The 24,125-nt window shown below is 35.4% G+C and overlaps 1 protein-coding gene across 1 annotated transcript in view; it reads right to left on the bottom strand.

The window, feature by feature from the left end:
* Positions 1 to 24,125, bottom strand: part of LRP1B (LDL receptor related protein 1B) — a 477,945-nt gene that overhangs the window by 127,512 nt on the left and 326,308 nt on the right. Inside the window, exons 36-43 of the mRNA XM_059852348.1 lie at positions 21,361 to 21,495; positions 19,719 to 19,848; positions 17,253 to 17,379; positions 16,947 to 17,098; positions 16,535 to 16,659; positions 13,123 to 13,494; positions 2,802 to 2,991; positions 707 to 911 (exon numbers count right to left, since the gene is read on the bottom strand). Coding sequence (XP_059708331.1) covers positions 707 to 911; positions 2,802 to 2,991; positions 13,123 to 13,494; positions 16,535 to 16,659; positions 16,947 to 17,098; positions 17,253 to 17,379; positions 19,719 to 19,848; positions 21,361 to 21,495 — 1,436 coding nt within the window. The remainder of the gene's footprint in view (positions 1 to 706; positions 912 to 2,801; positions 2,992 to 13,122; positions 13,495 to 16,534; positions 16,660 to 16,946; positions 17,099 to 17,252; positions 17,380 to 19,718; positions 19,849 to 21,360; positions 21,496 to 24,125) is intronic.

The following is a 24,125-nucleotide window of genomic DNA, read 5'->3' as shown; positions in this document are numbered from 1 at the left end:
TCAGTTCTGCTCTTACAAGCTTGGCTCTCCTATTTTATTCTGAAAAAAAAATTGTCTAAAAATAGTGTGGGGAACTACTGGATAAGATTCCAAAAAGCCATGTAGTTTTCATTTATGATGAAAAAAAATATTTCAAAGTTCATATATTGCATATGAAGCACTTTTTAAAAGTTAATAGTTATCAAAGTGAGATGATGCACGCTCTTGTAAAACTGGGAATTGAATACAAGCCAGAACATGCCCTTCATTCATTATATCCTGAACTTGGGGAGGTACAAAGTCCCTGAAATGAAGATTTCATGAAATAAGAGAAATGTAGTGCTAAAGATGTAACAAAACCACAAGCACAGATCAACTGCCTTCAGCACATTCCTAGTAAAAGATCTGCTTGACCTGAAACTAAAAGAGTCTTCAAGGACCAAAATATATTACAATGAAAGACTAATGGAGAGCAGTTCAATATCTGAAAATGTAGAGTTAGAAAATATTAGAAATAAGATTTGAGAAACACTCAAGCATTACACAAAAGAAATTCTGAGCAAACAAAGCATTATTTGTATTTCAATAGTTATAAGTCTAATATGCAACTAATACTAGGAGAAAATTAGGCAATTATTAATCTTTCTGTAACCATTTAACTTTGAAGATGGTAATGGATGCAAACAAACATAACAATGGGTATACACAGAATTTCTGGTTTACTTACATATCTTTGTGATCCATCATATTCACACCTCTCAATTTTCCCCAAGCTGCCATCTGAAAAGTAAAGTTTCTCTGCCCTGTGATCAATGGTGAGTCCATTTGGTGTCAGAATATCAGTGCTAATGATAACCTGGGCATTTTTGCCTGAGAGGGTGGATCTCATGATGCTTGGGAGCTGCTCATTCCAGTTAGTCCAAAACATTAAGCTGTATTAAAATCAAAATAACAAACACAACCATAAGATACATTTTATAATTTAATTCTCTACAAAATGAGCAACAGAGAAAAAAACCCAAACAAATGCCTTCATAAACAACTATGAATGGCATCTATAAATAATTGTGATAATCAATAGTGAATAAGAAAATGCAACAGCCTATAATTAGGTTAAATATATATATATAAATTATAGCAGTTATGTAGCTCCTTAATTTGCATAGGAGTATAATTCTTTTCTCTTACAGATCTGTTCAATCCTGATCTTGTCTCTGTAGTAATTTACCATTAGAGAGAGATAGAAGCTGTGTAATGATATACACTTAATTCAGCTAATGTGTATATTAGTAATATTTAACAGTGAAATCAATCTGCAGCTTCTCCCATGTTTGAGCTCTAATACAGACCAAGGAATGGTGTGCAGAGAGTTGATAATGGGAAGAAAAGGACCTTAATGTGCTCTACAGGAGGCTCAGTCAGCCCCTTGTTGCTAACAATACAGAAAATGTTATGGACCAGGCTGCTGATGGAATTCTAATCCATGGACTGACAGAACCTGCCCCTCCTCTCACTGCAATCTCCATCAGAGCTTTGGGGTTTATTGGTGGTACCTTGGTAATTGTATTTTACAATGCAGCATAAACCCCTCACTTGCATTAACAGGATAGGAAGTCACAGATGGAAATATGCTCCACTATTCATGCAGCTTTGTATGTTCAGCTAACACAAGTTAAAAATAGAATTTAATATGGCATAAATGTTCCCCAACTTCCCCAAAAGACAGAGAAAGTTATAAGAAGGAGAAAAGGCAGATTGCTTTTCTCCTAGAATTAACAGAGAAAATTTAAAGAACCACAAATATGTAAGACACTCAAGTAAGAAATAAAAATTCTCTCACTAACACAGTATTTTTGAGATTGGTGGGATGGAACTAAGTTAGACTTCTTTACAGGATTTTTTTCCATTTTTACATACTTTTACACAACACTTATTTCTGTGATAAACACATGAAACTCTATGTTGCACATAAGAAATTCAGACTTCTCTTTGTAAGTGCTTAAATTCATTTTGGAATTTTTTTTAAACTTAAGCAGTAAGAGTGACAATGCCTTGTGAAGGCTGAACTAGAGCAGAGGCTAGACAGCTAAAGAATAAAGTAGGGATTTTATTAAAAGGCCTCAATGGATCCACCTTGGGCAGCACAAGAGCCCAGGCAGGGCTGCACCCAAGATGAACCAAAATGGTCACAAAATGGATGACTGGTCATGAAGTCTCTCACTTTTACAAGTTCTGCTCCATTTGCATATTAGAGTTATTTGTCCCATTCCAGCTTTAGCCCATGCAGTCCCATCCTTCTTGTTTTTCTCTCTCCAGCCCACGTTGTTTGTGCTCTTGGGCTGAGATTTGGATCATTTGTCCTTGGTGCCCAGATAGAGAAGGAATTGTTTTGACTCCCTGCTCTGTGCAGAGAGCTCACCACCCCATAATATGAAGCTAAGAACTACACGCTAAAGCAGCACAGAATCTGAAACATATAAAAGCTAAAACCTGAGGCATCTGTGACACGTCTGAGACCACTCCATAACTGCATTTAGCTCACTCTTAAAAAAAGCAGCTTGAATTTCTTTTACATTCCATAAAAATGCAATGATTATTTGATCTGAAGCATAAGAACAAATAAAATATTGAATCTTCTGCAAGTCCTTTATAAGAGCAAGACAACAAAAGATACCAACAATAAAACATGTGAACATTTGCCTCCTAAACGGAGAAATCTAATTAACATCCGTAGGGTTCAGCAGTGTTGGCTGACTGAAAGAAAGAAGTGTTACTTGACACCAGGCAAGAATTAGGGCTTGCAGGAGAGATGTAACACCTACTTTTGGCATTCATCCAGGGCCAGCACGTGGGGATGGTCGTCCTCAGCCATGGTGATGACGGCCTCGCGGTTGAACGCCCCGCGGCGCCGCTGGTCCACGCTGTGCCTGGTGATGGAGGACGTGGTGGAGCTGGTCCAGTACAGAGTGTCCCAAGCTCTGTGATAAGCCAGGCCCTCCACTGACCCAACATCTGCAAGATACGGTGACAGACAGAGCAAATCAAACTCCTGCCAATGGGCTGGTTTTGTTTGTCCTCAAAGCTGATCCTGCTGACTCGCAGGGTTCAGTTATTTCAGCTTATTTTTATTTTTAAATTTCTTCTGTTTATTTTTATTGTAATCAAAATCTTACAATTTTCAAAAATTTAAATTAAAACAACATAGAGGGGAAGACCACTGTCAATAACACTTCACTATATTTATCAATTCTATTTATCAAGCATTAAACTGGTATTACCACTCCAGTGTCCCCAGATAACACTTTAGAAATAACAAACATTTATTCCAGACAATAATTATTTTGTATCATCTTCAAATATCATTTATACCAGGTCTTGGCATTTTTTCAACAGTTACTTGTATTATTTAGCACCATCTCTCAATGTATTTTGTAGCACTGACACGCTATACTAATAGGGATCAAAGTACCCTGTTGTTAACAGCTGTATTGGCTTTTGCTAAACACCTGAAAATTACTGAAAAAATACCAGCTCTGAAGGTCTGGGCATCAATATATAATTTTAATAAGCCATGACACCACACTCACTCATTCAACACAAAAAACTGTAAGCTAGGGGGAAAAATATATTAATAAGCAACTAAAACATATATTTAATGCCTGGAAAAGATAAATTGTATTTAATCCCAATATATAAAAGTGACAGACTGTGAGAAATAGGAATAATTATTTTCTACCACTACTTGTGAATTACTACAGAAATGTGTATGCTGATAACTTCACTTATTATTTTGCTAGAAACAAATATTTTTAGACCAGAAGGTTCATGCAGCTTATTAATGAGCTACAGAAGGCAAAAAATCTAGAAATATCATTAAGATTATATTATGGTGGCTATTACAATTTACATTCAACTTGTTGAAAAATGTAATTTTTACAATGCAATTCATAGATACAGAACAAAAGGTCCCAACTTTTTTGACTTTTGATTCATCAGTTTGAAAGAGCAAACACTGAATCAAAATTTTGAGGCAAATAAATCAAAACTATGAGGCCAATAATGATGTATCAGTTTTTTGTATTTTTCTTGTTAAAGCATTTGGCCATCTTCTGATGTCACATTTTGTGACATATCTGTGGAGAAGTTACAATGACTCATATTCAAGTAGAATCAACAGAAAAAATAAATGAGATGACACTCTTTAAAGGGAGATGAATATGTAAAAATAGTTTGCCTACTTATGAAACAGAATTTATGAAACAAACCCCATGTACCTTCAGCTCATCTACAAGTAACTCAAAATATTGAAATATAGTGAAGGTTTTAGAAATCACCAACTGAAATTCAAAGATAATCAGTTCTCTCAAATATCGTAACAGAGATTTCCATTAAATTTATATGCTGAATCCAAATTCAAAACTACATACAATTCCTTAAACTAAAACAAATATTCTTAGATATATGATTTAACTACTAGGTTTCCCTGTGTAGAATCACAACTTGGTTTCAATGGTCCTCATGGGTCCCTTCAAACTCAGATATTCTGTGACTCTATTAAAAAATGACAGAGGTATTGACATTTTCTGACCAATTCTACACTGCATTTGTAAGGAACAAACCAACAAAACATTTATTACTCTTCTCTTTTAAGATGACAGAAAAAATTTTTAAAAATGTTTTCCTGGTGTAACTTCTTGAATTTCTATCAATTTTAGCATTTTTTCCTGTCTGAATCTGTCAAGAAATTTGAGCGCAAACTGATTACAGAACATAGTCCAAAACTTTTCTGTAGCAGACAAAAAAATAATGATGGTCTTCCTGTCACAGCAAGAGGTGATCAACTCAAACACAGCTACAGGGATGAAAGTGCTCTTCAATGCCAGATTTGTTGTTTTATGAGTAATTCCTGTACTAAAGAGGGAGACTCAATTTTCCCAGGGATATCAGAAAGCAAAGTTCCCCCTTGTTGCACCATATTGCAGTTCCATGTTTAGACTTGTGAATGGTGACCAGAAGAAGGTTTCATTTCAAGTTACTGTTTATAAAATGGTAATTTATAAATTTTTAGACAACAGCTATATGGGGGGTTATGCCATGTAAGGAGACAAGAAAGCATTTAGCACACAGAGGAAAAATGTGTTAACAAATTATTTGAAATACGCAGTTTTGCAAAAAAATCTTTGCCATACAAATTGTTTGATACATAATTGAAGTAGAAAAACTCAGTAAAAAAAATATGCTGTCAAGAAAAAAAAAAGAATCAGAGGAATTCAATTGCTACAAGACAAGAAAAGAAATAATTAAAAAGAAAATTAACTTCTGCAAAGACACACCAAGTGCATTTTCTTAACTCTACCAAAAGGATTCATTCTGAAGGATTTACACCAGGCACACACTTTTATTTGCTAATAAACTTTTAGTTTTATCATGTTCTGTACTTATGGAATTGACAACTCAACCAATACAGAAGTGACTCATTTAATAGCTTTAGAAAACTATAAATAAGGTGGTTTTAAAGTCAAGAGCAATGATTTAGAGAACAATACAACTTTTAGATAAAATGGATAACACAAGTAATGTTGTTCTTGCTAGCATATGGTGTGAGCTGGATATGCCAGCAGTGCACTTTTTTGCTAATTTATAAGTTTCTAGATTAAATTTGTTTGGGTTTTTTTGGGGGATGTTTGTTTGTGGTTTTGTTTTGGTTTTCTTCTTTGTTTGTTTAGTTGCTGATGACTCTCCAAATTCCTGCAAATCTGTTTATCAATGAGAAAACAGTGACCAAGGACAGATTTATCCTAGAAAAGGTTCTCTAGACTTTAGGCTGTTCCTTAAAGCATTTCAGCAACTTTGTAATACTAAAGACAGGACACTGGAGAAGATTCCTAAGCAGTGTTATATCACTACTGATTTGCATCGATAAAATTTATACTTCCTTATTTCATACTCCTTTAAAGAATATTCTAGAGCAGTTTTTTCCTTAAATTTAACTTATCATTATATACTCAGTTACTGGAAAATACATCAGAAATACGTACTCATCCTCTCTGGTGCTACAGTTGGGAGATTTAGTCCCGAGGTTGAAAATTAGCAATTTGTTTACTCTAAGCTTCATATTTCTGCAGCATCATGTAATATTCTGAATTGGTAAAGCATAAAGAAACTGGAAATGAAAAGAATCCCATTTGTTTCACTGACATATTGAATTAAAACACTGATGACATTAGATGCCTACAGCACTGATTAAATTTATTCTAGCCATGAAGCAACAGTTTATGATTTTCACATGAATAGCATACTTAAATGAAAAGAACATTAATACAATATGATATTAATATACAAATACTCACATTATTCACCTGCCACTGACGTTCTGAATTAAATCAGTAATGGGGTGTATAACTGATTAAATATCTACACAAGAGAATGCAACAGCCTATGATTTACAAAGGCAATGCCAGAGTGATCACATCATTACGTTGCCAAATGCTATCTATCACTTTTACTGAAGTTAACGAAGATAGATTGCATCCCACAGATGAGATGCAGCCTATAAATATTGCCATGCTGATCTTCAGCTGACTTTCTTGGGCAACAGACAAGCAACAAATCAATAGCTGAAGAACTCAGAATATGCTCCCTTATTAATGCAACCAGAAAATAAAAATAGTAAAGGGCAAAGTTTAAATTATCCAATAATAGTTGAGTTTGGTTATATACACACACACACACAAGTTCTCCATTTCCCAGGTTTTCACCTCTTATCTTCTGTTTTGAAACCATCTAGAAAGTTTACAGTCAAAACTTTTCCAGTTGCACCACTCCAGTTACCTGGTTCCTTTAATTTCCTATTTCAACCAACTCCTTCAACAATGATGTAAAGCAAGAACAACTGTCAACACCATCATTTTTTTTTAACACTGAAAAGCCATCAAAGTAATAAAATTGAGCACAAACAGCACATTGCTATCAGAACATTGGCCACGGCTTTAACGATCAGTATTCATTCTCTGGCTCAGTTCTGCAGTTTCCCTTTCAGGATTCAGCCTGTGGATGGTTCCAGCAGGCTGGTCACAGGAGGGGGCCGTGGTTTCTGTCACTCTGTTTGTGTAGGATTATGGTGACAGGTAACAGGTGGTCACCGTTTGATCTGGGCTGAAAGCAAAGCCTCACGAGCAACAAGGCACCTGAAGGAAAGTGTTTATTTTCACATCTCTCACTGACTGCACAAGCAGAACTTCACAGAATTCCCACCCTCGCTTTGCTCCTCGAGTACCAAAATGCCTTTTTCCAAACAATAGTTCTAAAACAGAACTAAGTTTATAATAAACTGCAATAACCAATTATGACATCATTCTATTTAGCCTGAGAATATAATTTAGTTTCAGTGCAGATGTAAAGTCTGCTAAAATTATACCAAAAATGAACAAATATCTGTACCATTTTTCTCTGTCTTGACAAAATAAACCCATGCTATAAGCTATCCCACATAAAATATTTTTAAATGCAATAAGACAGCAGGAACAAAGGCTTTGGGTTCTTCAAGGTAACAAGTAGTTTAAGTTAAAGACACTACCAACATCTCCATGGATGCAACCTTACTACTCAAACTTCCTGAGACAATATTGGAAAGAATGAACATTTCTTGGGAATATTATAAAGAAATATAAGACCATTCTAAAAGCAGAAAAATCCCTCACTCTTTTTGTTGCTTTTTGTCTGGTTAATTTTTTTTTTTTTTTTTTTTTGGTGGAAAGTGTAATACTGAAACCTCATATCTAGAAAAAACATTTGGTGTCTGCCAAAACCATCAACAGCTTTTTGACAGAATCTATACCTACCTCCAATTATTTCTTTCCAGACAATGGATATAGTCCTTCTACAAATGTTCCCTGTTTATTTACCAAGGAAAATCACAAGAGAGATGCAAACCTACAGTACTCTGTGCTTCATTATCTGAGATATAACTTCCTCCTCTAATAAATTTAGGGATGGTCTTAGGGTCAGCAGGAATAATGTAGCAAAGGACTACAAAAGAAAATGCAGGCAACTCAACAATTTAGGAAGCTAACAGTATTTTGTGTAACTGGAGCCCTCCAAGGATGTTTTAACAAATCATTACTAGTTAGCAAGTGTTATGACATCATAACTTCAATGTAGTTAAACATATCCATATAAAAGAAGTTTTACAAGCAGAAAGAGATCTGGAATGGAAAGCTAACACATAAAGATGGAAGTGTTTTACTAGGTTATTAAAAATCCCAACAATTTTCATGGAAGAAATGTTTTCCTAATTATAGGAGTTCACATTATCTTTTCATGCATTACATGTGCACTCTAAAAAAAAACCCCAAAACTCTTCACCCTTACCACCTTCAGAACAATATCACAACAATCCTAATAAGCTTTCTAATAAATGTGTATAATCATACACTTTTATTGCTGCTGTTGAAAAGAGCTATTTGAGGCATTAATGGCAGAGCAGCCTAGTAAAGCCTCATGATCTAATAATATTTGCTAGATCACATTACCCTTTAGAAAAAACCCAATTAAATTAAAGGGATGTTTCTCTGCAGCTTTTTCCTGACAATCCACCAAACACAGTTTTACATTTTATGCAACTAAATCACATCTGCTGATGGAAAAAAATGGCAAATGTGTACATCAATATAAATTTAAGGGCAATGTTTAGAGTTGAATAAGTCCCAACCATTGTTTAGTCTTCATGAACCATCTTAAGTGCAACAGGCAGGAACACCTTTTCTCAGTAATGAGGTTGGGAATGCTCAGGACATACCAAACTAAAAGATCAGTGTGAGTCAGCTCCCACCATGAATATATTTCAGAGCTTCACACCAGGAACACCTAAAGCATGAAATGTGCACATTTCTAAAATAAAATTTAAAAAAGATTAACATAAAATTAGTAAACTTCAGCTACCTACAATAGCAACTCATAGATCTTACCCACTGATCTTAGTCTAGTGGAAGATATCCCTGCCCTGGTAGAGTCTTGGAACAAGATGATCTTAAAGGTCCCTTCCAACAAAAACACTCAGTTATTTTCTGATTCTCTAATATGCAACAACACATATAAAAAAATTACATTGTCAAACCAGACACTTTGTTTTCCCCTAACAATCTTGGCATTGTAATGATAAATATTATGTTTTACTATTTAAATATCCTAGAGTTAACAACAGCCTCACACTTTCACTCCTTTAAAAAGTGAAAAATCACTGGACCTCTATTCCAACGCACACAGTTATCATGAATCCCATTCATTTATGACATGAAAAACGGCAATATTCAAGTATTTATTTTTAACAGATTAAAAGTTCTTTCCTGCAGAAGAAAGCTCCAAAACTAAAGGGATCTCAGACAATGTATAAAATGTAATGCTCTGTAAGAGAAATGGGAACATAAATGCCTTTTTGACAGTTAAATTGGACCCATTTAGTTGGGAAGAACAGCAGCACACACTGGAACATCTTTAAAAGATTCAGACTGTAAAAAGCCTTAAAATATATCACAGGATCTGACACTTTACGTTAGCAGTGGGAAGATTTTTGCGTTCCTTGGGCATGAGTGCCTCAGGTTCAAAACAGGAGCGTTTTTTTCACAAAACATTTCCTTTTTGTGCTGTGAAAGACACCACACTGGCAAAATGTCTCTGCCACTGTTTACACAGGCAGAAGAAAAAACAGCCCACTGAGTGTCTCATCTTAATACTTTTCCCTCTTTCTAATTTGATTTTTTTTTTTTGGTTTTCCTTACCTCCACCTTTTTTCTGTAATTTTTAATTTGTTCATTGGTCTTCTGTGTACTGTTGTACCACTGTATAAACCTATTGGAACACTGCACTGCTTTTCTAGACACACTGAGACAGGCTTTGGTTAGTGAATATATTACTTCAAACTTCTCCCTATGATAAATAAATAAATAAATAAATAAAACCACTAATGAATAGAAACTGAAACTTTTACTTCTAAAAAGGCTGCTTGGTATGAACATAATCTTTGAAACAACTTAGATCAGCCAAAAGATCATTTGTGGGAAATCATAGGCAAGAACAAGGTTCTGCTTCTAAAAACTGGGAATAAGAAAGAGTAACCTGATAAAGTTACTTAGGGGAAAAAAAAAAAAGAAAAAAAAAGGAGAAAGCCACTGCTGATTGACCGAGAGTTTAGAGACATGAAAGAATCCCCTCAAAAAAAAACCCCTACATTACACCAATAATAAAAGTGTTAGGGCATGGCACTGGGCACATCCTGAACTGGTTTATTGTTGTTGTTGTCATTGTTTCTTCCTGCTGAAGACAGGACCCCGCCAGGCACAGGAATCTTGGCGAGTTTGGGATCTGTTTTTAGTGAACCAGAACAAGTTAGATAAAGTCGTTTATACGCTGTAAATCTACTTTCTCTGAGCCGAAAACGTGTTAGCTAATGGGTTGTTTATGAGTTGCAAATCTGTTCAGTGAGGTGAAAATTTGTCAGATAATGGCTTGTTTATGAATTCTAAATCAATATTCAGTGAGTCGGAACTATGGTAGATAATAGCTTGCGTATGGGTTGTAAATCTGTTTTCAGTGAACTGGAAACATGTTAGATAATGGGTTGTTTCTGGGTAGTAAATCTGTTCTCAGTGAGCTAAAAACATGTTAGATAATGGGTTGCTCGTGAGTTGTAAATCTGTTTTTAGTGAGCTGGAAACCTGTTTTACAAAGAGCTCTATGAGTCTTAAGTGTTTTTAGTGTGCAGAAAAGTTCATGGATCTATTAGATTTGAGTGGCACATCTGATTTCAGGGAGGGAGAGATCCACCTTGAAATAGATCTTTCATGAGGAGATTTACATTCAGGGAATAAAAATCTGGGACAACAGTGTCTTGGATGTATCATTCCCTATTTTCTCTATTAAAGTCAATTACTGATTAGAGGTTTTCATGATTTGTAGTCTTCAACTTAATGAAGAAGAAAAAGAGCGTAGAACTGATATAACCACACTAGGTATTTCCAATGGGGTTTTGAATCTCTTCCTAATAAAGGAAAACTTCCTACAGATCCTTTCTAATATTTTTCGAGGAAAAATGGCAAAAATCAATATCAAATACGTAATTTTTCAATACTTAAATGAAACCTTATTACTAAAATCTCTCAGAAGGATTCAATTTAATAATTTCTAGATCACAGATTCTTAATGTGGAAATAATAAAACTTTAGAATTTTTCATCTTCCAGTGGATGGAATTCCTGGTGTCAACCATTCTTACCACTGCTTTTCTACTTATAGGTGGAGGTTGAACAAATACTTCCACTATATCAAGCAGCTTCATGAACTGTCTGCTGTTTACAATGAGAAAAAAAAAATCATGTGCAGACTGTGGGATGGAAGGCTACAAAAATACCAGCTGAAACAGAATGACTCAACATAAACTGAAGGGGTTTAAAACACATGAAAGAGGGCAATAAACATATTAATGTATGTTATGTCCCTTCTCACTTACAAACGAAGCATTTTTACAGAAGTATTTCTACAAAATGCCATAGTTCACATGTACATCCCAAGCATGTACAGTGAAGGCTCATACAAGGATAAAAAATTTCATCTGACATTCAATTATTCAGAGTGCTGACTCTGCTAATGAAAAATGAAATCTGGCATATTAAGCTACAAGTAGAAACACTTCCTTACAATTTCTTAAAACCATAATTCCCAGCTATACTTTATGGAATGTCTTTAGCTCTTGTAGAGCAACCTATTATGAACTAACGAGGAATACTTTATTGTTCTTTTAAAAACCAATTTCTATCTGCATTAGTGCTTCACTAGTATTTATTTCTCCTCTTTGTCTGTTTTTAATGTTGAAAATTCCAGTGACTTTTCATATAATACTCTTAATCTCTTCTTATAAAACAAGAGTTAAAACTGTGCTTCCATGTCATCACTGCACGTTTCTGTCTCACGTGCAGCCAAGCTCAACTCTGAATCCCTGGGTGCATTTCTGGGAGTTGTGGGAACATCCTGACAACATTGCTTAGTTTATCTTCAACATATCTCAATACAAATGTAATAAATTCCTCTGAGATATCCACACATAGGAAATCAATGGGAAAAAAGCTCAACACCTTGTATCATATAAAATCACAGAATGGTTTGTCCACATCTTAAGGAATAAATGCTACATAGAACATAGGATATTTTACAAAACAATTACTGAAATTGCAGCCTTCAAATAAACCAGAAAGCATTGAAAAAGGAAAAAAGAACAAACAAATTAAGTATCTGCATGTGATAAGTGACTACAGATGAATGTGGTTTGTTGCATATTTTAGAAAAAACTAAGCAGAACAGAAATTAAAGATACCAGAATTTTTTACAATTAACACTTTAGTCATACAGATTTATGGATGTTTAGCATTAGGGATGGATTCCTTATGAATTCACGTTCAGATTTTGCCATGACAAACCTGGTACCTTCCTTACACCTCATATTACAGTTGTGTCAGACTTGGTTGATAATTTATTGCCAGATATTGAGATTTTATTGAGACCTCAGATGCAAAAAATGGTTTGTCTAATCCTGAAGATTTTGATGATGATGCTAGCAGAAATTTCTTGATGTTAGTGCAAAGCGTGAAGTTTCAAAGTCTAGAAAGTCTAGGTTGGAATTTGCCTCTGATTATCAATGAGTACAAATCCCTTTCTTGGGCTTCACTTCAAGAAGGGTGGATCAGCTGAACATGCTGACCAAGGTCTTAATGTTTTATACTGGGAAATGGCTACACCAGAGACTTCACCCTCACTAACCAGAAAGATATACAACCAAAGAGTTTAATTTCCAGGCAACACACAGTGAGGTTTTGTTTCAACAGTGAAGCTCCTAAAATCACAGTAATATAAATTAAACACTGCCACCATCACTTCTGTTTTCTAGTAATATGCATCACACCTCACAAGCCCATTTTAAGCCAAATTATTTTGAAGTGGTTAATGTTTAATACAGGGATAGAATATAATAATTGATTATGGTAAAATTTAATTGACATTTTCACTCTATAAAGCCAAGTGATCACCAACTTTTCACTCAAAGTTTACTGAAATACTAAAGGCATATTGGGAATTTTTTTTGGTTTGTTTTACTTACTTTCAATTAGCACTTTTCTGCCAGTCCAGTTGTCTTTAATTACTTGGATGTTTCCATAGTGGGCATCACTGAAAAAGATACGATTGGTGCCCCTTCCCTTCAGGCTGTAGTCGAAGGCCAGCGCTATCACGTTTTTGAAGTACTCTGGGTTTTCGTAGGGCCTCACTGGAGAATTCAGGTTGGTCTCATCTGACAGGTGGATGCTTTTTAATATTGTCCTTCCCGAGTAGAGCAGGTAGCCCTCGTGCCTGAGGCAGCTGATCCCATCCTCTGCCAGGTACCCGTGAGCGCAGGCACAAGTTCTGCGCGCGTTGCCGCGGTAAAGGCAGAGCTGGTGGCATCCGCCGTTGTTCTTGGCACAGACGTTGGTACCTGGGAAAAAGCATAATAAACCCTGTCTTTTATAAGTCAAAATATACTTAGTTAAATAGAAATGAATTTTTATGTGTTCTGGGAATTCTCCTCTTAAAAATTATTTGGGCTATGTTCACAAGGAAAACAAAAGGCCAGAAGAGCAAATAATGCAACTTTAACCACACTGAAAGATAATATTAAACAATACAATCAATGAGCAAATACAATTAATGTCCTTTTCAATTCACAACAGCACATATTTTATGAATAGAAAAAGATAAAATGTGTTATTCCTCCAAAACCAGCTGAAGACTTAGAAAATGTTTCAAGTCCTTTGAGCTTTAATTTTTTTTTTTTAAACACCTGTTACTGGCAAAAAGTCAAATTTAGCTACAATCAGAATACAGTACTGCTTTAAGGTATTTTCTACCAAGTTAAATATGCACATATTGACTGGTAAAAACTGTGCAAATCCACTTCCCTGTTTTAATGAAGACATTTCCCAACATTTTGTTCTAATTTAATTCAAAACCTGACTTCAAAAACATACTCCCTGACAATTGCACTCCATTAAGGAATCACTGTCAAATTAGTAACTACAATTGTTACAAGTTGTATTTAAAATAACTGTAATCATCAATAATTGGGAGCTATTTGTCTTTTTTATTTTGGACTATCTATGAATTACTATTATAGCTAGTTGAGATAATTCAGCTTCTGTTTCTGACAGCCCTTTCCACCTAGCAACTCAGCCTTTTTTGTAGAGTAATTTTCCCATTTCTGAACATTTTCCACATAATGAAGGTGAATAAAACATTTTAATAGAATGTTTTGAGGTACAAAACTGTAATTGTTGGGAAGATGTAGTGTCTGAAAGTACTGTTGATTGAATTCTTTAACTGATACATTTCAAGCTGAAAATCCTTTTAAGAAAAAAAATCATGGCAAATGAGAGTAGCTTGTTCTTTAAAGAGGAAATATTTAATTTTGTTCTCCTAGGAAAAATTCCATGAGCTAGTCCTCTGGAGTTATGTAAAACATGTGGAGATTCAGGTATAGACATTTTTACATTCCATTTGCTTAAAAGATACTTTAAAAGTTTTATTAGGCTAGAAAAGTTAATATCTGTTTGGAAGGATGAGAGGTTGAGAAGAAAAAAAAAAAAAATGAAATAGATCCTCAAGCTTCTAAAATCTCTTGGAAAACTTCAATGCTTCCATGGTTCACAAGCTGTAAACATCTTTAAAAATGGCCAGTTCTGAAGCCAGGGCAGTCAGGGCATGTCCTTGCACACCTGTAAAATTGCACTGAAGGATGGGAATCTTTGCAAGTCCTGCTGCAGGACGGATTCATCAGAAAGGGTAAAAGATGTGTTTGAAAAAAAAGTATCAATCACAATCAGCACAGCTCATTGGGGTGGTTTTTTTTTTTTTTTGTTTTTTTTTGTTTTTTTGTTTTTTGTTGGGGAGTGTTTTAATAATAAAAGTCAGGACACTATTTAATTACATTGGTTTTTTTTTTTTAAACTTTTTAACTACCTTTAGTTCAATAAACTTAAAAAAAATATGTGTGTATATATATTTAATAGGGTGAGAGAGAAAAACATTCCAAAAATATTTTTCACCTGTTTCTTCCCTTTTGTCCTTCTCACTGGCTCACTGACATCCCCTCCCAATGACATTAACCATTTGTACCCTAGTAAAATTTGAAAAATGTATTAAAAAATCATTCAGGTATGTTTTTCAAACTAACATCAGTAGATACTTAGCCTCAGTAACCATTTATCCTGTTCCGTATGGGAACTAGTCTATAAATCCATCAATTAAAATTACACATAAAGAAGCATTGTTTTATCCCACTGTTCTATTTTCCTAATTCTATAATATAAAGCCCTTCCAAGCCAGCAGACATTAACAATTTCTAGCCTAGTTAAAAGAAATGGATTTTGGTGCGGATTTACTTTTATCCACAAAATATGATGGTCTGAAATTGCATGCAGAAATCCATAGTAAAATTATTATAAATATATGTTTGCAAATTATTTTTTCTCAAAAATATATTTTTTAGAATTGATTTATTCAAAAATGTTTCCTTTAAAAATGCAGATTTATTTAACATGCCATATATAATGCATTCATTTGGAGAGATTTAAGAAGAAGAGACAGAATCTTTGGATACAATGCTGCTATTATAACAAATTTTGAGTGCTACCAACACCATAAATATGATTTTATTAAAAACTTTGTATATAATAGTGTTAACGTTATTTTTTTCCTCTCTTTTGAGTATATGTCTAGAAAACTTTGTATGGATTACCTAGTAGCAGTTTTTTCTGAGGAAATCATCATAATTTTTGGTAGACATCTAACAAATTTTTCTCAGTAAAACAAGTTTTTCAAGGTCTTGTCAAAACCAGAATTTTAGAAGTAAAAAGACAGTTAAAGAGCAAGATTATTCTTATTCAGGTAGTGGAGAATAAAGTTTACCCATCAGTACCATAAATCACAGAGAGTCTATAATAACTTTTGTCTCTTGAGTTTGATAAACTAATTGAATATAAAGGAAATCTGATTATTTACAAGATCTCTCTCCACAGAAGGAGGAAAAAAAAGAAAGAAAAAAAAGTGATTTAAAGCACGTAATTTCAGCAAATAAATATTGAGACAAAAAGGATGGGATTTTTTAATAAGAAAAAAAATCTTGTTTTCTTTCCAATAGAAATCTGAATCTCCTGAAATTACTGCTCTGTAAAGCACAGGTTAATGTCTCCCAATCCTAAGACTGTTTTAAGAACAACAAAACAAAAACCATCAAAGCTGGAATGATAGGAAGTGTTTTGGTTTTAGGTTTTCTTTTTGAAACACTCGGAAGAATTTTAGTAGGATTTGTACTATATGCTTTCTTTAGTACATTAATTTTAGTTAAAAAAAATAAATACTTCAAGAGTAAAAAAGTGGTGATAAGATCATTGCTTACTTAATTTTTGGTATGCTTTAATATACAGAAAAAGTAGCAGGTGATATTAAAACAATCAATAGCATCCTTAAGAACAGCCAACCTTTCTCTCGTGCTCTATTAAAGACTTTCACTTCCTTCAGGTTTATCCCAAGGCCAGTCCTCATGGTCACAGCATCCGTGGCCTCATTCTTGTGGCCTCTTCTAATAGAGCCATTTGCATGTGCTCTGCCAAAAAAGTTGAAGATGTCTCATCAACAATCCTCAACTAATTCACACCGAACAAATGACTGAGGAGCAGTGGAGAGTTCACTTAACAGGAGGTGGAGAAGCCTGCTCTCATCTATGGCACTGAGGCACTTTTCATCTCTCAGAACTCCCTCTCCTTGGAAACGGCGCGGGATTCCGCGATCCCGCCTGCGACCTTGCTAAGGAACAGCTAATCCTACAAAGGTGAGGCACCTGGCACCGAAACAACGTTTTGAGATTTAAAATACTTATGAAAAATAAATTACCTGTCAGACCAGTAGATGTAAGCTCCGAACACAGCAACTGAAAACATATCCACATTGCTCCCTGACAGCACAATCTCCCGACTCCCTCCACTCTCAAGGTCAATTCTTTCTATCTTGTCGGTACGAGCATCACACCAATACAATTTATTTTCCTAAAGATTAATTTCAAAGAAAACGTCAACAGGCTTTTCCAAGTATTTAATTAAGAGTTATTAAGATTACATCAAGGTGGAACACCAGCTGGCTTTAATGAAACATAACAAATACTGCATGTTTTAAGGTATGCTGGAAGACAGAGGAACCAACCTCATAATCGATGGAAATCCCGTTAGGCCATGCAATCCCCAGGCTCACAAGGACAACCTTCTCAGAGCCATCCAAGTGTGCTCTGCCTATGCAAGGGCTCTGTCCCCACTCTGTCCAAAATAAATACCTAGAATGTTGTAGAAATCACCAATTAAAATTGCAATCAAAATAAACTATTATCATTAAATGGATATCAAAAAATACCACATGGTGCTCATGTCTCTAAATAATCTTAAGAAGTGCATCATAATACTTGTTTATTGGACACTTTGTTAAGATAGTCTTTTCAAATCACATATATGAAGAAATTATTAAAATTGTATTCCATGAGTCCATAGGCAATTCTATTCCTTAAAGAATTCAGCTTTGGGCTTGGGGGAAAAAAAAAAAGTTAAAAAAAAAAATTCTGGAACAGAGGCTCTTGCATCTAATCACTAACAAATGCTGGGATATACAAGGGATGCCTAATTCAAAAATGTTTTAGATATGAACTAGTGAGAAAAACTGTGGGAAATGGTAGAGAAACGAGACCTCATTTAAAAAGAAAATATTTTTCAAATTCTGCCAAATGCTTCATGAGAATAATCTGAATCTTATCTAATCTCATGTTCCTGTATACTTACTGCCACATTTGCATCATCAATTTGGGACAAGATGGTTTGTCAAACTTCCACCTTGATAAATCTTGCTGTCTGTTGCTTCGGGTATAGCAAAATGGAGCCAAAAATCTGCACAGAGCACCTCCTTTATGAACAGTAACCTTAAAGACTACAAAATCTTTTGGGCACTACTCAACAGTTCTCCCCTGTGTCTGGTGATATCGTTACACCATTCTGAGATTAAGCAGCTGTATTTGAGTAGATGCCTACAGATATGTGAAATAATGAGGGATAATAATGTGATAAGAGTGAAAAAAATATGAATCCTATAATTTGCTCATCAAGTTCAGCTTCTGAAACAACCCACTTTGGCTCTCATTGTAGAGCTTTCTGGCTCCAGGAAAAATGAATCTGTTCTCATAGCTCTTGATATAACAAACAATACCATTTATACTAATGAAAAAAACTCATGCAGACTAGCAAACAGAACAGCAATGTGGGTTAAAGTAAAAATATGCTGAGGAATGCCAAAAGAGGCAGTATTAATCCGCTGAATTTTAACAATCACCACATAAGTTTAATGCAATTTTAACCAGATCATTAACAGCAGCGCTAAACAACTGAAATTGCTTTCAGGCATCTGGTCAGAGGTCAGAGAGTTATTTGAGACTTTCTAAATAGATTTAAACGAAATGTTGACCACAGGAAAGCAGACATTTATATACTCAAATATTCCTGAAACAAACCCATAATTATCCGGATAAATTAATCTAAAATTCTCCAAAGAAAATCATAAACAGCTGCCAAAAATATTACATGAATAAATATACCTGATGAGGGACAAAGACATACTTTTGTAGGGCTACACATTCCTCACTTTTGTCCTCAGTGACAATAAATAATGTCACCAACCAGCTGAATGCTGCCTGCTTCCCATCTTGGCATAACTGGCAGATTCAACGAGCTCTAATAACTGCTATTTTCTTCTCTATTCTTACAGCTGTCAACTCCAGCTTCCAGACAAATGCAGAATGTGAAGTCAGGGCAAGGGGAGGGAAGAACACCTTTAAAAGTTTTACCTCAAAAAGGAGGAGAGATTTAACAATAATGCAAAGGGCAAAAAGGCCTTAATCTTTGCACAGAAAGGCAGCCCTGTACTTCCCTAGCAAAATGCTGCTGTTCTTCTCCTGGAGAAACTGAGTGGAGACATCTCAAGTTATCACAATATAATAAATTATGATTTCCTTCCTTTGTAGACAATACACCATTCTACCAGAAACATAAAACAGTAGTCTCTGGTCCTCTAATTCTCTGTAAGTATCCTAAACAAGCCCCATGCCATGGGGCAGGAACACTTTACACTAGGCCAGGTTACTCAGAGCCCCGTCCAGCCTGGCCTGGACAACTCCAGGGATGGGGATTCCACAAGGAGTTCTGGAGCTGGAAGGGGATGGTACATTCCCTATTTCTGCAGGGAAATGCTGCAGGGTAGTCCCTGCCCTCAAAAATCACCTGGGTGAATACAGATGTCACTTTTGCCAACGGTTACTCTCCAGTCCACAGCCTTCATTTCACGTGACTTTCAGCTACCCTGGCCACTCCCTGGTTGATGTCGCATGATCCTGGAGTTTATAACTACCAAGGATTACACTGCTTTGGGATTTCATCATGAAATCCCTCATCAGCTGGCGTGGCTTCCTGTGATTTGCTGGGCACTTCAGACCAAAGCACTCTTCCAAGCAACACCTAAACTTCCGGTGGAACGGTTTCCTTAGAAAACCAAAACCATTTTGCAGAGAGCTTGCAGAATGTTATGAATACAGAGAGCAAGGCAAAAGCTCTGTGTACGTTAGGAATAACATGTTACCCTTTCTCTGGGTGTACCGCGATAGAGCGTGGCTGGTCCAGCCCCTGGGAGATCACCACGTAGCGGAAGGAGCCGTTCAGCCGCGCCACCTCGATCAGGTTGAAGCCATGGTCTGTCCAGTATATGTTACCTGGAAAAAATACCCTGAAGTCACTGCTTGAAGGAAAGGCTACTTGAAAACTACTACTTAAATCTTGGGACTTTAGCTGGTCGGAGTGATCCCAAGATATGTTACAAAGTCTCTTTTCCCAGCCCGGTGGTCGAAGAAGGAGTCAGAACTCTTCATTTCTCAGTCTCGAGGTTCTTTATTGTATCTTCTCTATAAAATTCTTTCTCCTGGCCTGCTGAGGTCTGCTCAGCAGGACAGACAGAGGCACTCTGCCTGCCCCCGGGGCAATGTTATCTTTTTATACTAAAAGCTACATGTACAATATTTACAATAACATCCCAAAACCTATCACCTATGTTGGACAGTGACCTTCTACTCTAAACCAATCCAAAAGTGCCAACATCACAGCAGAAGATGGAAGCCAAGAAGAAGAAGGAGAAAGGCTGGACATGCCCAGATTCCTCCATCTTGCCCCCATTCTAAAAACTCCAAAAAAAAATATTTTTCACCCCGTGACAAACTAATTTTTATTCTACTTATACTTTTGTGGCTTGCAGATCCTCATATAAGGTTGGCAACTTGCTCCATGGGTCATAATCAAAACCATGGGTGTCTTGGGCTCTGTGCCAGGGTCTCTGAGCCCCCTGGCATGGGTCCTGGCAATCCAGGACAGCCAGAGAGATGTCCTGAATTCTGACATTTAAACAGACTACTTCTGCTTAAGTCAGAACCAAAAACTAACTGCTATATTTTCATTTGCATAGGTGTTATATTTTTATAGTCCTAGCCAGCCATTTTATAGCATAAACTTGTATTGAAACTGTTCATCTAGGAAGTAACATCCTATATATATTATTTTATTTTAATTATATTATATTATATTATATTATATTATATTATATTATATTATATTATATTATATTATATTATATTATATTATATTAATACATATATAACTAATTTCCAGACATTTACCATACTAGAAATTAGAGCTGAAAGGAATCAAAGTTATTTAACCTTGGGCTAAAGAGGCAAAGCTGTACTCTCAGAAATTATGACATGTGTTGCAGTAAGGTAGAAAAATCATAGAGGAAGGCTTCATAAGATCAAGCCTGCTCTCCTGGAATCAGTGGCTGGCCTTGTGAAAGCTAGCATTTTGCAAGTTCCCATGTGAAAGCAATCCTGTTGCAAGCAATTCATTAGTATAACAATTTCTGGGTAAAAAACACCTTGCACCTCTATAAACTGTTTTTGCACCCTTACAAAAATGAAAACTACCTTTCACAAACGACTTCCATGCACATATGGAAGAGAGTTTGAGTGACCAATCAATACAGAGTAACAACTTTTTACTAAGCAGGAAAAGTAATTGGCAAGAAAACTACTAACCAGTTGGAGCCCAACACGAGGTCTGTAGAACTGTATAAAAAGGAGTTCTGTGAATAAAGGAGAGGCCTTTTCCCACCATGAAGAAAATGGAGTCCTGTGTGATTGATTCCCCATGCAGGCATCCTGGAGCAGGCTCAGACCTACCTGCTATCCAGTCCACTGCAATGCCTTCAACTCGCCCCAAGCCGTTTGTGACAATGTCTTCTTTCCAGGTTTGGTCTCGCTTAGCTCTGCTGATCTTGTTGAAACCCATGTCTGTCCAATAGATTGTATCATTTCCTACAAAACACATGCCAATGATTCTCAGATTAATTCACTTCCTTCAGTCCTAGTAGCTGCATTAGCAACTGTAAATATTGACACTTATAGCTTTAACATGTATTAAGTATCAAAATTACTAGCTTTAATTCCTCATTTGTTGGCCTTTTCTTGAATTTTGTTTAAAATAATTCTGTCAGAATTCTAGGTTGTTTAGTATAGCACATGTAGCACAACAGGGCTATGGCAGGAAGCTACTACCTCTGTTAAAAATCACAATAAATATGCTGCCTTTACCTTTTCCCTATGGAAAAAATGCTTCAAAAAATATACTATTTTGTTTGTCACCACTCCAAAATACTCAGGAGTCTGAAAAGCTACAGTGTAAAACTACTTATACAGACTTTTCCTTCAGTAATCAGACACATTGAATTTTAAAAGTGTAAGGAAAAAAACTAACTAGGGAAATAAAAAGTGACATTTGACAGTGATATGCTGACAAAAGAATAAAAAAATATATTCCATCCACAAGTCAGTTTTTTTTTTTTAATGTCCTGACAAGCTTCCACTAACAGTCTTTTTGTTTGGTGTTTCAAGACATCTCAGCTGTCTTTCCAGCCTTTCTGCTGCAGTGATTGTCCATAAAGTGGAAAAGAGGGAGTACTTGACAATCTAAACTCAACAGCCAGATGGAGAATTTGAAGTGGCCCAAGCACAGACACAAACTCCCCTCTGTGGCACATAATAACCTCAAAAAAGAGGTGGGGCAAATGAAGTGAGAACGTCCCTCAAGCAGAATTGTCTCTATTTTCACTGACAGGGTTCTGTAAATGAGCTGCAAACAACATTCTGCTTGTGAAGTAATGAGCTGATGACCTCCTGAGGGAGATGCTTTGTCAGAGAGATATTAAATAATATTTGTTCATTCATTATTTTTTCATACTTTGTAAATCTGCTTTTAATTCCATAATGGTGTCAGTGTATTTATGGAACATATATTTCTAGATACAGCATAGAAATGTTACCTATATAAATAAATATAAATAATTCATATCTACATATTTACACATGCATCTATATATATATGTATGTGTGTGTGAATATTTGTGCAGAATGATAGATATATTTATAAAATAAGACGGTTATTTGTGACCAAACAATATTGGTATGCTCAAGAATCTTACCCCAAGACAAATTAAACAAATTACAATTCTGACTTCGAGTAGTCAAAACAAATATGAGAGTCATGCATTTTGCTACTTATTTGCTAATTAGAATTTAGTTAGAAGTATCAAAACACAGGGAGAAAAAAGGTGAACGCATCTTTCAGATTGTTCATCTCTGAAAAAACATTGTCTTTAGACTTTTAATTATGATACGCTGTACTAGCATTTGTAAACACATTTTATCCACTTTGCATACCTAAATTACTGAGATAACAGCAAAATCTGGGAATCCTTCATGATTAAGAGTGAAATGAAAGCACCACTCACTAAATGGAAAACAAAAAACCAATATGAAATCTGAAACTACCTCCACTTGCTTTCTGAGTCACATTTGATATATGTAGCTTTTAGAAATGAATTTATACAATTGATTGTAAGATATCAAAATGAGAAAACCAGATGTTTTTGAAGCTGAAATGCAGTTGAAAGCTGTAACATTTTTATAACACACTATCCCCTTGTGATTTCACTGCTGCACACCATTTACATTTCTTTGCAATGCATTTGTCACTGCCAATTCTAGTCATGTTCCTGTGCCCTAACTTCATCAAGCCAAGGGGGAGAACCTCACTTAATTTCAGCCAGCCTCAAATTTCATTTTTCCAAAAAGTCAAAAATCCTATTCTTCCAAAATAATAATTTGTTATTTATTAGTTAAGGCTACATAAACCTCTCTAAAGTATATCATATGACTACTGTAAAAAAGAAAATAAATACCAAACCAAAATCATGAGATGCAAAATAGCTAATAAACCAATAAAAGTCAATATGATATTGTTATTTTAAATCGAAAATGTCAATTTTCAGTCTTCTGTGTTACACATAAGAATTTGTAAAGTTTGCATAATTTAAATTTAAAAAAAACCCTAGAAAACCCAATTGCATTGCCTTAGAAGTCTCTGTCATGAATATGTGTGCTCAGCACTTCCCTCTCACCTGTGTCTTTCCAGGAATAGATTAAATCTCTGTGACAGAGCTTTTCCCATCTCAGGTGTGTGTACAAAGGTTCTGGCTTTTAAGTGATTTTTATGTCTCGAGACTATAACTGAACTATAGCCATGATGGGAGTAAAGCTCTGAACATCAGCTGCCACTGATTTGAAAGCAAAAAATGCAACTGTGGGAGTGGTGTAAAATGTTGAGAGAACTTGAAATTTTGCTACTCAGAGATGCAAGAGCATCAGTGAAGAAGCAGGTCATAAAAAGTGAAGATCTAATGAATTTAACTTCCAACCTGATAAAAAATGTTTAGTGATATTTGTGTGATGAAGTAGCCCAACACAGTCAACAGAAATAGGTCTGATTTCAATACCAAGGCAAATATTAACATACAATTGAGAAAAATATTAGGATCCCTCAATGCTCAGTTCCCAGGCAGAATCTATGTCAAAATATAAACCAATGGAGTGTGGCAAAATAATTGTAT

This window comes from Haemorhous mexicanus, chromosome 8, assembly GCF_027477595.1.
Source record: "Haemorhous mexicanus isolate bHaeMex1 chromosome 8, bHaeMex1.pri, whole genome shotgun sequence".
In the NCBI taxonomy this organism is placed as follows: Eukaryota; Metazoa; Chordata; class Aves; order Passeriformes; family Fringillidae; genus Haemorhous; species Haemorhous mexicanus.
Note: the sequence above shows the minus strand (reverse complement) of the source record. Positions and strands in the feature narration are given on the sequence as shown.